Source organism: Salarias fasciatus, chromosome 11 (genome assembly GCF_902148845.1).
Source record: "Salarias fasciatus chromosome 11, fSalaFa1.1, whole genome shotgun sequence".
NCBI lineage: Eukaryota > Metazoa > Chordata > Actinopteri > Blenniiformes > Blenniidae > Salarias > Salarias fasciatus.
The window spans coordinates 30,802,326-30,817,346 of NC_043755.1; the positions used below are offsets into that span (position 1 = coordinate 30,802,326).

At 45.8% G+C, this 15,021-nt stretch overlaps 1 protein-coding gene across 1 annotated transcript; it reads right to left on the reverse strand.

Moving 5' to 3' along the window:
- Positions 1-12,984: 12,984 nt before the first annotated feature.
- s100a1 (S100 calcium binding protein A1) lies at positions 12,985-14,592 on the reverse strand. Its single transcript, XM_030103483.1, has 2 exons — positions 14,452-14,592; positions 12,985-13,155 (listed from the first exon to the last, which is right to left on the reverse strand). The coding sequence occupies exons 1-2, from the start codon at positions 14,590-14,592 to the stop codon at positions 12,985-12,987; spliced, it is 312 nt and encodes a 103-aa protein (XP_029959343.1).
- Between the last annotated feature and the right edge of the window lie 429 nt (positions 14,593-15,021).

Sequence of the window (15,021 nt, forward strand, 5' to 3'; positions counted from 1 at the left end):
TGTTCTGCAGGTTCGCTCGTTTGGAAGATCGCTCATCACTTGCTGGCACAGTTGAGATCTCCGCTTCTTGCAAGCGATGCACTCATTGATCACCTTTTTGACTGTCCTCCGACCTTGCACCACCCATGCTTTTCTTCTGGTGCGCAGAAGTGTGGCAGCAACGCCTTCGTGATTTGTCTCGTGAGCTTCTCTGGCGAGCAAGGTCCCCAACCACGACCGGTAGGGAATTAGCGGCACAGCGGTCCCGTCTTCAGCCCAGGATTGAATTCTACCACCACACAGTAGAAGTCCTGTGGCGACGTCTTTGAACACCACCAGGCGGTTCAGTGTTGTGCTCTGAAAGCTTACACCATCTTGGGTTGCAATGGCTAGGTCTTGGAAGGCCAAAGCTCTTTCTTCCACAGACAGCTCAGGGCCCCTCGCCTCCCACTTTGGTGAATTTGGAGCTTGACCTTTAATGTTCAGCCAGGATTCTGCAGCTCTTCGCGTCCAAGCAACTGTTCCGCACAGTTTAGACAAACTGCTGAAACGGTTGAGCCCAACAAGTTGTACTAGAGCCACACTCCAGGGGTTCCTCTTTGGTTTTCCTGCCGTTAGGGATTGACACTGGTCCTTTGGCACTGGCGGTGGTTGCAGTACACAGTCTCTGCTGTTAACACCAACATCAGTGTTGCTGGAGTTTGGCGAGCGTCCTGCTTGAGACCTGGTGACTGCAGCTGAGAAGGCCTTTCTTTGGAGCTTTTTCACATCATCAGCAACTTGAGCTACTATTTCGCTGGCCATCTTGACAGGCCACTCAGCTTCAGGCAACCTCAGAAACTCCGGGCCTTGTTGCCACTCCGACCCTTCATCAAGCTCTTCAGGAGTTGCTCCCCTTGTGATGATGTCTGCTATATTGAAGTTGCCTTCAACCCACCTCCAGTCTTCTACTGGACCAGCCTTCTGAATCTCACCAATGCGATTGGCGAAGAAGGTCTGATAGCCATAACTGTCCTTGTGAATTGCTCCCAGAATCGTTTGGCTATCCACAAAATGGATCCAGTGTGCGACCTCGATGCGGCAGTGCTTCTCAAAGTACCTTTTCAGACGGGTGGCAAAGACTGCGCCACATATCTCTGCCTTGATCACGTCTCCTTTCTGGTCGAGAGGAGTAAGTTTGGCCTTTGATTCAACCAACCGCACGACGATGCCACTCTCTGTCATCCAACGGAGATACAGCACTGCGCCGTAGGAAGCCTCACTTCCATCTGAAAACGTGACTCCCAATGGACGGCCAATGGCTCCTGGAGGAGTGAGGCTCCTTGGGAACCTGATCTGACCAAGCCTCACATACTCTTCAAAGAGTCTTATGGAGGCCTCCCGGAGTTTCGGTGAGAGTGGGTCATCCCAAGTGTCTTTGGTTGGACTTCCTTTATTTGCTTCTTGGTAAGATTCTCTTACAAGCATTACTCCTTTCTGCTTTGCAGGTGTGGCAAGACCAATGGGGTCATAAAATCCAGCGATCTGGCTCAGCAGTATCCGACGGGTTAGTGGATTTGGAGTGTTGCATCTGACTTCTCCTTCGCGCAGATCGAGGCCCGTCCTCATCTTCCCTCTCTTTTTGGAGAAATTTATGGAGGTCATTACGCGAAGTTTGTCAGTCTCTGGCTCATAGCCGACTCCCAGTGCTTTGCTTTCCTCATCACGCATCTGGTTGGGTAGAACCAGAGTTTTTGGCACAGGCACAGTTGCTGGTGTGATGCCAGTGTCGGCTGTGACTTCAGACTTCCCACTGTGACCTGAGAAGACCCACGGTTTAAGGGAGAATCCTCCTGCCTTTAAGATATTCTCCACACCTTTGGTGATCTTCTCCAATGTCTGAAGGTCATTGTGGGATGTTAGTATATCGTCCACGTAGCTGTCTTCCACGAGCACCCGGCGCTCTTCGACCAAGCCTGCAAACTGGTGCAGATTGGCTGTTTCTCTCATGGCGATCTGCGCGATAGAACCAGCTGGTTTATCGCCAATGTTTACTCTGACAACAGCAAATACTTCAATCTCATCCTCTGGATTATCTCTCCAGAGAAATCGATGGAGATGTACTTCTCTGTCTTTTAGCCAGACTGAATTATACATTTTCCTCACGTCACCTAGGGCGGCGTACAGTCCAGATCTGAATCTCAAGAGCACTCCTCTTATCTGATTTAGGACATCTGGTCCCTTGTGCAGTAGATCATTCAAACTCACTCCCATGAATTCTTGACTACTGTTCCAAACGATCCTCACTGGAGTAGTGATTGAGTGAGGATTTGGGGCAACTAGATGGCTGATATACCACTTAGGTCCCTTCCAGTTGTTGATTTCCACATCTGTGAACTTGACAGCAGCTCCTCTTGAGATCATCTCATGGATTTGCTCTTTGTATGCAGCTTTCCATTCTGGCTCTTTCTCGAGGCGCCTTTCTGTGTTCAGAAAGGTTGCTTCCACTGCACGCCTGTTGTCTGGTAATGTTGAAGGATCTCCCCTCCAAGGGTAAGCTGCGTCCCAGTGGGGGAACTCACTGTGCTTGTCAGCTTGCATATAGGTAAGGCATTCCTTAATTTTTTCCATTTCTCGTTCCTCTCCGAGGGTCATTTCTTTGCCTCCAGGAGAACACCCACCGCACTTGCAGCCTCCACATTGAGGGTCACACGCTGCACCAACACTGTCCCACTTGAACCATTCGAGGACTTCTTTGTTGGTTGTTGCTGTGCTTCGGAGTATTGGTCCTTTCACTTGAGCTTCGCTGGGTCCTGCTGGATCCATGCGAAGTTCCTTGTACATGCTTGAAGCCGTTCTCATTGACCGAGCGAAGTGAGTTTCAGACCTGTGTACTTCCAGGTCAATCTCTTCAAAGAGGCCAGGATGGGTTCCTCCAATAGCCTTCCCCAACGGTCCATCCCAGAGGACGAGGTCTCCCACCTTCCTGATTGGTTGTGGGACCAGGCGGCCTTCTCTGTGGCTGATCAGTAGATCGATCTTGTCTGGGCGGACTAAGTCCTGAAGCGCTACATCAGGGAAGAACTTTTGCAGTTGGTGTGGTGTGACTGCTTGGTTCACCTTTGCAATATTTTCCAGGCCGTAACAGATAAGTTTCTGCTCCACCACTGTACCTTTCGGAGTCTTCACTCGAAGCCTCAGGGTGTATCTTTTGGTGTTGACTGTCTTCTCCATCTCTCCGACGCCTTGAACAATCAGCTTTATGTTCTCCCCTCTGAGCTTAAGACGTTCTGCAGCTTCGTTGGAAATGTAGTTGGTATCCGAAGCCAGGTCGATCAATGTACCAATTAGGTGGCCTGAGTTTGTTGTTGCTTCCAGTAGCATCATTATAACTGGATGCTCCTTCAGCTCACAGTCAGTGTTGGCACACACAGTTGTAGAGATCTTGTTTGAGAAAGCTTCTTTGAATTCTGCCTTGAGCTCAGGAGACAGTTTAGCAAAAAGCTCTTCTTGTTTCTCTGTTAATCCAAGTCCCCTTCTTTCTACCTTTGTGTTGCTCTGCTCGTCACTCTTACTGTCTTTCTTCTTGATCAGTGGCTTTGGACAGAGCAAGTAGTTGTGACCTGAGGGCCCCTCTTTCCGACAGTCGTCTCTTGAGCATAGATATTTTTGAGTGCAGCTCCCGTCTTCATCGTGGATGAGTAAGCACTTGAAACATGCTCCTGCTCTCTTTAGCTGAGCTTTCTTACTGATGAGGTTGAGCTTCTTGAAGACTTTGCAGGCAAACAATCTGCCTGCATGCTCGCTGTCTCCACATGCAATACATGAGTTTGGTCGAGAGCCTCCTTGAGTTTTTCCCAAGCTGGCTTTGGTGAAAGATTTCTTTTCTTTCCTTCTGTCATTTGCCCTCTCTGGATTGTCAGCAGAGGTGGGCTGTAGCTGATCCAGCTCCTCAAGGATGTCCTCTTGCTTTTTCAGGTACTGCAGCAGACAATCAAAGTGGTTTTGTGGTGAAAACCCACTTCCAGGATCACTTTTATGGGTGAGCCACTTCTCCTTCAGGGACTCAGGAAGTTTACTTTCAATTGAATGCACAACCACTCGATTTTTTACAGCGTCTTCCTCACCCAAGACTTGGAGGTCACGTAGAGCTCTCTCCACGGCCTGAATCAGTTCGATCGTCTTTCTGGGGTGATTTCCCTTAACAGCTGGAAGTCCTTGCACCTCTTTTGAAATCAGCAGCACTATTTTTGGCTTGTTTCCATATTTGTTGTCTAGAAGCCTGAACACGTCATCGGAAGAGCCACAGCTGGATAACACAAGGTCCCTCTTAATCCTTTCATCGAGGCTGCTCAGTAGGTGGAACTTCTTTACGTTGTCCAACCCAAGAGGGTTTCCCAGCTGCTGTAGGTCCTCCCATTCAGCTTTCCAGCGGTAGTACTCTCTTATGTTACCAGAGAACATTGGTAGGCGTGCCCGCTCCAGACTAATCTGCGGCTTGAAATTGTATGGGATTGGGTGTGGGCCAGAATCACCCTGCAGTGTGTTGAAGGCATTAGGGAGTACACCGTAGCTCAGACTGGGTGGCATGTGGGGCAGGCTAGGCTGGGGGCCACCGACAGGGTTGTGAGAATCTAAAGGGGAACTCAGCTCAGGTTTAGGTTGAGCACTGACAGCAGCTTCTTTCTCACTGGCTTCGTCATGCTCTTTATCCTCACCTTGTTCTCCTGCACCATCTGAATTCTCACTCCGCTGGTCCCAGCCTCGGAGGCTGCCTTGCCATGTCCACTCATCCCACAGCTTCTCACGCCGTTTCTTCAGCCTTCTAGTACAATCTTTGGTCTCCGTTACGTTGGCTCTGGGAATCAAATCCATCCACTTACTCAATCCGTTCTCGAGTTCGTAGACATCCCGCTCCAAGCTTCGATTCATTAGTTCACGCTGCCTTCCGGTCATCTGGCGATGGTCAGCTGCCTCGGCCTTGTCCATGGCAGACTCAGCCTCTTTCGTGAGGTTAGTGATTTCCTCTTCAGCAAACCTGGTCCAGAAGCTTTTTAAGACGACATGTTCAACCTCATCAAACTTACAGTCACACTCTGCTGTTTTCTCGTCGACGTTGTCTGCCTTTTTTGCAGCTTCTTCACTGTTCGCTTCTCTCAGGGCCATGGAGTAGTCAAATCCAGCATCTCTAACTCTGGAGTGGTCCACTTTAAGGTTCCTCCACTCACTTCTCATTTCACCTTCTCCCAGTGCATTAACTCTGGAAGTAATGTGGTTGGCTCTTTTGGTGAATGCAGTCTGAGCTGCTGAACGCTTCTGCTTCAGCCTTTCCAGCTCCTCCTCTTTTGTTGCCATCTTGGTACCTTTTGCCTTTGATTGACTGAATAAACTTTATTCCAACTGGGTTTAAGTAGTCTTATTTTTCTATAGACTCTCTCCTCTTTTTGGTTTCAATAGTTTATTTATCAGCCATTAAGTTAGCAGGTGGGCAGATGACTTTGTAGGTGGGCAATTTGCCGTTTACAGATGTTGAGCAGTCTTTACTTTGTTTCACCTTTTTCTTCAGAACCGAGCCACGGTTTATGACTGTTCGGATTTTTGTGGTTTGAGCCCTCCGAAAAGGCTTACCAGGAAGCACACCATTTACAACTCGTGTTTGTCATTTGTATTCTTTTTATTTAATCCAATGACCACAGGTCATAAACCTGAAATACAATAAAATAAAGCATTACAATGCAATCACCTGAATGTAACCAGTAATCAAGAAAAAGCTTGCAATATCAAACTAAATAAAGTCGGATTAAATCAATCAGAAACTACATTGCCCAGAATGCCTTGCGCTACTGGGCATGCGCAGTTTGAGCCTGGCACTCAGGAGTCGCTTCCCATGTAAACAACATGCTCTTAAAGTAAATAGGAACTTAGATCACCAAAGCGCAGCATTTTAAAACAGATCGACACCAATGCTTCTCGCCGCTACCAGTGCTGTAAGCCGCCGAGCAAGAGTAAGACGCCGAGCAACAGCAAATAACAAGTTTGAGCCGCCGCTAGCGCCGTTAGCGCCGCTAGCCGGATGCTAACGCCGCTAAATGCCACAACTCCCAGGTTTTTTACCCCACTGCAGGCTGCGACGCTCAAGCGACGATCAACACTGGCCCGGTGAGGCACACGTTAAGGCACATGAATAAGCATCAACAGTGCTTTTAAAATCAAACAGTAGCTGCAACATACCGACGGGCTGTGTGCTCCTGGTGCTGGCGGAGATGACCCTTTCAAAATAAGACCAACCCGAAGTCCGCCATATTGCCACACTTAAATAGAAAATATATTCAAACATATCCAAAGAACTCATTTCTTCTTATTTCCCATTACTTACTTCAGATTACTTCTATCTTAATTCAAACAATTTAATGTAACAAAATTATCCAAACCCATTAATTAGTATTATTTATTTTATTTATTTTTTTTCCCTTTTAGCCACCCAAAGTCTCAACACTAACCACCACAAGAAGACAAGGTAACCCAGTATGTGAAGAGTGATTAAAGATCAACGTGATCATGTGAATATGATGGTGACAGTGATGGTGATAGTGATCATGCATATATGACCTCTGACCTCTGAGAAGGCCAGAAGCAGGCCAGAGAGGCCCTCAGAGCCCAGACAGCCGGCGGACATCACAGAGCCCGGATCCAAGCCGCCCCCCTAGGCAGACGCCCACGCTCCAGTCCAGAAACGGGGCAGAGGAAAGCCCCGGCCGGGGACCCCGGCAGTCCTGGGGCCCGGGCCCCGCGGAGCCACGACCGGCAGGAGCCGGTCCACCCCGGGCGCCGGACGCCCGGGGCGGGCAGGGCCGAGAGCCCGAGGCCCAAGAGCCCAGGAGCCAACCCCCCACCCAGGCGGAGGGCCATGACCCACCCGGGAGAACCAGCCCACACGGGCGGCTACCCACCCCAGGCCAGTACACCCCCCAGCGCTCCGGCCACACACCCCGAGATCCAGGGCATCACCCCCACCCCCCCCACCCCCCCCACCCCCCCACCCGGAACCCACCCCCCCGTCCACCGCCCGGCCCACCCCTCCCACCCCCTGTCCTCTCCCGCCTCACTCCCCCCCGCCCCAACCCAACACTCATACCCACTCACTCATACTGACACGGTCCTCCATTTATACAGGATGGCTTTTACAAGACATTAAATGTAACAAACCTGGTATTAAATAAACAGTGTTTGAGTAAACATTGAAAAAGAAGTTAGAAAAACAAATTTAAAACCATATTTGAGTGTATAAAATGACAAAACATTGCTTTTTTTGAAACAGTATCATATATCAATTAACAGAGACAGCGTCAAACATTTTTATTCTTCACCAAAACAAACAAAGGGAAGATAATAGATTATAGAAGTGATTTTTTTGGACATAAATTATCATTGGTTATCACTTTCAGTTTGCGAAACACAGCTCCAACATTTAAACTGCAGGCTTTACTCAACATCTTATATCAAATCTGTGTCAGTTGTTTATATTTGGAATAGTTTAAAATCATCCCAAAACTCAAATCAAATCAGAACATACTGAAAGAGACAAATGACCGTCAAAGTGTGTGTGTGTGTGTGTGTGTGATTGTGTGTGTGTGTGTGTGTGTGTGTTTTTGCAGTTAGTGTAAATTGTGTGGAAATAATGGATGTAAACCATGTTAATCTGAAGGTAATGATCAGTCATGAAGTCTCTGTCTCCATCTACTGGCCAAATGGGGTACTAGATAGATAGATAGATAGATAGATGGATAGATAGATGCTGTACTTTATTCATCTCTATGGGGAAATTCACATTTCCAGCAGCATAAACACACAATAAAATAGTTTAGATTAAATCAACTGAAGACTTTCATGAGGATTTATAATGGAACATAAATAAACACAAAACCGACACTTTTTTGGGATAGGATAATAATAATCAAGCGTCAGTGGAAAACCTATGAATAAATTGCCAATAATAGATAGTATGAATGAATTAGCAGTAATAGCATTTTTTAAAGTTAAAAAACATACATTTTGAGAACCTTTTATCTTGCAGTTTGCCAGTTTTTCTTGATTGACAGTTTCTGCCTGGTTGATGTAAACATCTGGACGAAAATGAAACAGTCATTATTTTAATGAGCCCAAAGGTTGAAATTTTAGCTTTTTTTCAGTTTGTTGGATTCAGTTCTTGAGAAACATTGAACAGTCTGAAAAGGGGAAATTAAATCCAGGTAGCAGGAAATCAGAAAAGTTACTAAACCTTCACGGATGTTAAATATGATGCAACAGAAAGAAAGAACGGCATGAAAGAATGAATTCATTAATAAATTAATTAATCAAGCAGAAAGCAGAAGTCTCTAAGCAGAAAGCAGGCGCCCTGCGTCACTGCAGAAACTTCCCGGCTCACTGGAACGCAGGGATCACCTCGATCTGCAGAAGGAGAAGTTGCTGCTCTCCGTCAGAAGACTCCTGTGAAGTCCGTCTCTTCAGGTGCCGCTGGCAGACACTTGATGGCACTGCAGACACACGCCTGCTCCCTTTCCCACTCCGTTTGACCTCCTCTGTGTGTCTCAGACCAAACAACAATATTTTACGTCTGCCTGCACCGTATCGTCACACCGGAGCAGTTCCAGCCTTAATGGCAGCCAGATAAGCCGCTGTTACATAATTGAAGAAGCTGGAATGAACTTGGTGAGGCTGTATTGAGTTTCTTCGGCAGCCTTCGCCTTTGTGTGCGGCCCTTCTGAGGGCCGCGTTTAACCTCGGCTGTTTCTTCGCCCCACATTAATGAAGACAAAGCGCGTTTAGCCACATCTGAGCTGCTCCGCCGGGCCGTTATGTGTCCACCGCTCCTGCCGTTCTGGCAGCGCCGTAATGAGTTTTAACTCTCCGCCTGCTGGGAGTTGATCTTTCTGGATGGTTTTAGGCTGAAATGTCGAGTTTCCACCATCCCTGAGACGAGGGCGTGGAAAGCAGGCTGTTGTTAGTGCAGCAGGGCGATGTGAAGGGTCGCTGGGCAGCAGTCTCTCAAGCACGAAGTGGGTTCTGTCTTATTCCCAGAACACCTTCTATACTTCTGCACTTTAAAGAAATATGGAGAATATATCAGAGAGAATTTTACCTCCATTATTTCTATTGGTTTGGGATTATTTCCTTTTTCTCTCTCATTCTTTGTCTGTAAAATGTTAATATTGTCTGTTTGTGATCAACATGTTTAAGGACAAGAACGACAAATGAGCTTCTGGCAATAATCCATCTTATTATTTGTGTTAATCATTACAGTCTGACTCACTGCAGCATCTTTCTCTGTATGAAGAGAAAAAAACAGCTTTCACCTGCAGCTTTAAGATCATCTGTGAGCTCCGTTTACTGCATTTGTCTAAATTGAATAGTTCAGGGACTTCTTCTGCTTCTTTTAGCCTGAGTTCCTTCGTAGAGTTTGACTTTCATCTTTCCTTTCCATCGATTCCTGATTAACTGTTGAAACTCACTCAATGAAAAGGTCGCGGTCCAGCTTGATTATCCCTCCGCCGCCCCAGAGAGGCTTCATTAGAGCTGCAGCAGATAAGGAACGGGTGATTCAGCCGTCCTGATAGAAAATCTTCCTGCTTCACCAGCAGAGTTTCCCACCTGCGTGTTTGTGCTGTTTCAATGGTTTGCAGGCTCTTCGGGGAAGGAAGGAGAATGTACACATTTTACACCTAAAATTCTGGACGGCGTCCAAGAGCTGAAAGACGAGTTGTTAAAGAAGAGCCGGAGGGGATGACGGCTTACAACGAGATGGAAGTGACTGTGAAGCCGGCTGAAAAACACACAGAGAAAACTCTATGGGACATTAAAGCGCCCAAATGACTCCGTTTTCAATCAAATTTATGAAGCTACACTCTGAGCATCTGTTCTCGCTCCCAGGGAATCTTTTACCATTGTTTTGGATGGCAGAGTCAGAAGTTTTACAGAGACAGAGAAGAGGAGAGAAAACACAACCTGGGAAGAGGTTTCAGCATTTAGAGGTTTCAGCTTCGTCACGGGAAGATTTCCCTGAGTCAGGCTGCTGAAGACGCTCAGGCTCAGATTCTGCTGCGCTGCTGGATCCTCGTCTGGATTAAAGCATCGCGACGCCTCCTGGTGTCGTCACTCATTAAGCCCTGGATGATACTCTGCAAAAATATCACAGTTACTGCCGCTGTGAAGACCGTATATTCACATTTGTGTGTGTGCATGTGTGTGCGTATCAGCGTGCATGTGTGGATGAGGGTGTGAGAGTGCAAGTGCATGCATATGGCTGTGTGCGTGTCAGCATGTGGGAAATGAGGACGCAGTTTTTACACTAATTATCTCGGCTACTCATTTCTCATCACCAAGAGCGCAAATGTTGAATAAAACACACAAACTGGATTCAAATCAATGAAAATCTGTTTAGAAATCATTCTTGTGCACAAAGTTGTGGAATCTTAGCTCAAGTTAATGACATTTTACAGAGATGAAACATTTGAAATAGTCAAATTTTACTGGACACACACACACACGATGAAGTCTACAGTAGTTGTGTTAAAGTTGACGAAATGAAGCCTCCTTGAGAAGTTGACATGTTCAGTAGAGTTAAGTATCGAATGTATAAAAGTGGAAGTTCTCAGCAGAACTCATGAACACTGAAGTGTGTTTTCTTTCCATTATTCCCTTCAACTGAAGAGTTTAAGTGGCTCAAAGAGGTTTTGTTTTAAGAATTTTGGGAGACATGAAGGTCAGTCTCCATAACCACTTCATTAAATGTGTTTTCAGAGGTGAAAGTTGAAATATTTTCAGTTATCTGTGAAGTGTTTTCAGGAGCTGAAAGAAGAAAGAGTATTCAGTGTTTAAACATTTGAACTGAGAAAGAAATTCAAGCAACCCTTCGAACGGGATGGGATGCATCTATTCAGTTTCTTTTCTGATCCTTCAGTATTTTAGTGCCAGATGATCAGCTGTTTGACTAATACTTTCACATTTCTCATTTATTCGCTGCTTTTCTCCGTCACGTTCAGGAGACAGTGTTGGAACTGTTTCTGCAGATATATAAAACTTCTTCACATAACAGCTCTTTTTCCAAGCAAAATGCAAAATGAATCAATGAAGCATTAGAGAATAATGTTCCATCGATTCCTTCTTTATCTGCTGGCCGGCAGCAGACACCGCCGCGCTATCTTGTGTATCGACACCGGAGCTTCGGATGAATTTGGCCATAAATGCCTGCGAGACAAGCTGCTTCTGCATAATAAATGAAGCGGCAGGACTTTGTGAGGGATTGCATTGAGTTTCTTCAGACAGTATTGTGTGTGGTCCGCTGAGGCCTGTGTTAATGAGGGCGGAGGATCAGGCTGCTCCGACACGACGCTCACAGTGGACACACTGCTGGCTGAAGGTGCTGCAAAGTTTGTCTGACTATTGTAGTTTTAGATTGAAATGTCATTTAAAATGTCAGATTACTTTGTCCGTGCGACATTTGCAACTTCAATTATCTTTTTGATCAGACTCAAGAAAAGAAACCCAAAATGGAACAAAGACCTTTGATATATATCTTTCTTACCATTATATGCTGTGCAGGGTTGACTCAGGGTGAGAAGGCTGAATGGAGGAATCCATTCATTTATTCATACAAAGATGGATGATAATAGAACGATGGATGGATGAATAACAGACTCAGTCGTGAGTTAAAGTAATTAGGATATCTTGTAGAAGCAGCTCCAGTTGTTCAGTGTTTGACACAAAGATGTCCTCAGTTATATTATCTGAAGGCCATGAATTATCCCATAATTAAATCATTTGGATCCAACGTGTTATTTATGTTCAGATTTCCTGTTAAATGTCTTTGTGTCACCTTGTAACAACCAGTAATGCGACAACGGCCTGTCACGTAATGACTTTAATCATTTAAAAAATGTAATAAAGCCACAAAAGTAAAAAAAAAATACCAATAATGTAACAGGATATTGAAGTCATAACATATTGCCAATAATCTGATAGTTTATTTCATTAGAAATGTAACATTTAAAATGTAAAAGCTGCAGTTGACATTAAAATGGTTAATCCTATAGTAATATCCATTTTAGATTAATTTCAGCCAATAACTAAACGGTGTCATCAGATGTCATTTTTTTCCCCAATAATCTAAAACGTTACTGGATTACAGAGTGGAATTTAAGAGAATAATGGTTAATTATGCAGTAATTTTAACCATTTTTAATTCAGTAAAGCAAACAATGCAACAACTTACTGGTCATTATTGTCCCCGCAGCTCGGGCTCAAACCAGTGACCCCTGAATGTGAGCCGAGAGTCCTGCCCACTACACATCATTCAACCCAGAATGTGATGAAGACTTCAGATATAAACTCGACACAATGAGCCGATTGTGTTTTCCCCTGAAATGAATATATTTTCATTTTCATGCAGATGACTCTCTTCAGTGGACAGAATCTCATTTCATTGCGGAAACAAATTACTTTAAAGAATCATAATGACGCCTGCGGTGTTCAAATGTAATGAACGCTCTATCTAGTCTGAGTTGAATGATTTGCATAAAAAGCTCTGAACGGCGGGTTTATGTGCGACTTCTCAGAAAATGAGCCTGATGAGACCGACTCCCACAGCCTCCAGACCTGACGTCACCTCGTGTGCCTGCAGACCCAGAACCCGAGGGCGAGCGGCGGCGGATGAGCGGCCGCGGCTGGATTAGGAGGAGGGATGACGTCAGGATCTGCAGGATGTCGCGAGCTTACTGCGATTTGACACTGGGTGGTGCTCAAAGTAGCCAGAAAACTCAGAAGCCCCGTCAGGCCTGCCTGCACAGCTTTTCCATGACGTTCAGAGAAAGAAGGCACCGTGTCAAAAGACACTCATCTTCACAGCATCTTTATTAAGGAGGAAGACTTGAAGGGACAAATAAAAACATCGACTCCGACGTCTTTTCACTTAACAAGGCACAATTTAAAGTTTTAAACTCCTAACGGTGTGTGTTGAGTAGAGCCTGAGCCTTAACTGGAGTCCCCCTTGTTCCTCCCCTTGTGAGAATCCACGAAGTATTCGTTGCAGGCCACGGTCAGCGCTACGACCAGGACCACGAACTCCTGGAAGTCCACTTCACCGTCCCGGTTCTCGTCCAGGTCGCCCATGATCTTCTCCACCACGCGGGGGTCGTTGGAGCACTAGAGAGAATAAACAAAACACCACAGTTTGAAAAAGAAACAACCTTAATCAGCAGTATTTACAAGACTCCAGACAGCATTACAGGTCAGAATTTGGCACATTGGAGGCTCTACAGCCATGATGTGAAGCCAGTCATGGCCTGCAACAGTTGTAAGACGCAGTTATAAAACTTATTAAAACGATAACAATGGCACAAAAAACTAACCTGCAAAGTCAGGAGTGTCAAACATAAAGCCTGTGGGCCAAAAATGTCCCACAAGAGGCCCTAATCAGGCCAAACGAGTTGTAAAAATTATTTAAATAAAGTGCATTAAAACATTTCTTATGAGTAACAGACAACACTGAGACATCAGTGGTGCTTCCATGAAAGAAGCTAACTAGCATCAACCTCAAAACCACACAGTCAGGGAGAATGTGTAAAACCAAGTTTTTTTTGGGGACATTTCACTTTATTTTGCGTCATGTGGTTCCATTAAAAGTGGCTTTATATTAAACATCTTCTCCTGGCATGATGATCTGGTTTTGTGAAAATGGACATTTTCATTACAGATATATAAAGAATTTTTAAAGTTTACATTTGAAGATTATCATGGTATCCGTTGTCTGCCTGGCTCACTCCCGATGAAACTGGGCTGTTCGCGGCCTCTGAACTTTCTTCTCAAATGTAAAATATAAAGGAAAATACTCCGATACCTGAAAAAGCTACTGAAGCTGCTAAACAACAGTTGCTCTTGAACTCCGTCACCGCAGTTCAAAATGTGATCCAACAGTGTGGTAACTGTAAAAACACCCCCAGCCTCCCCCCGTTTGAAGGTGTTTCTGAGCCTCTTCTTGCAGACAGTTCTGTACATATTATTCTTGGAGCCTGTGTTTGTTGTCGCTTGTCAGAACCGTCCCGCGGGTATCACAGTGTGCTGTCATTAAACGCTCCTCTCATGGCTCTGATGTTATCGCTGGCTGCTAAACGCAGTGTGAACTCGCCTCATTAGCAGCCGACGGAGCCTTAATAGGCGATGTTACACTGTGGCGTATATCACAGAGCTCCGGCACAGACAACAGCCCGCTCCAATCTCCTGACACGAGTCCAAATAAGATTATAATCCCAGTGAGGGTTTAACAGAAATGGTAGGTCACCTATAGTAAAGACACTGATCGTTTTTAACTGTATAGAAACAGATTTTGCTGGAGTTTGCAGTGATTAATTATTTGACTTTACAGTTGACTAAAAGATGATATACAGTATCATCAGGGTTCATGTGGAAGGAAGTTTGGGCGCTGGGTCAACAGACACTCACTGCCAGGAAATCGGAGAGCTCCTCCTGCAACAGGATCTTCAGCTCCTTTTTGTTCAGCTTGTACTTGTCACCTTCCTTTGCCGAGTAGCGGTGGAACACCTTGATGAGTTCCTCCATCGCTCCTTGCAGACTGGAACACATTTCGTCGCCGCCCTACAAAGCCAAGCAACAGGGGAACAGATTACAGGAGTGGGAACACAAATCAAACGCAGACGTCCAGAATGGGCTCCGTTGCAGCAGAGGTCCTTGGATGCAGCAGCGCCGTCTCGTCGGCTGCTGCAGGATGTGTCAGAGAGGCTGCAGCATCCAGTTTGCCAAATATGCATCTTGGCAGAGGCGCTGCGGGGCAGAGGGAATCGGCTTGAACTCAGACTCTGCAGCTACAAAGCTCTGCATTGGAGGGTCATTTAAATGTTTACAGCACGTCAACTGAGCCGCTTCAGTGGCCGATTTCTGCAGTGAAGGAAGAAGAATTGCTGATCTTCACTTCATTTTGAATGTAGGGCAGACATAACCGCTTCAGATAAGACTGGCGTCGTTCTCATGTTGGCATGGAGGAGCTGCCGAGAC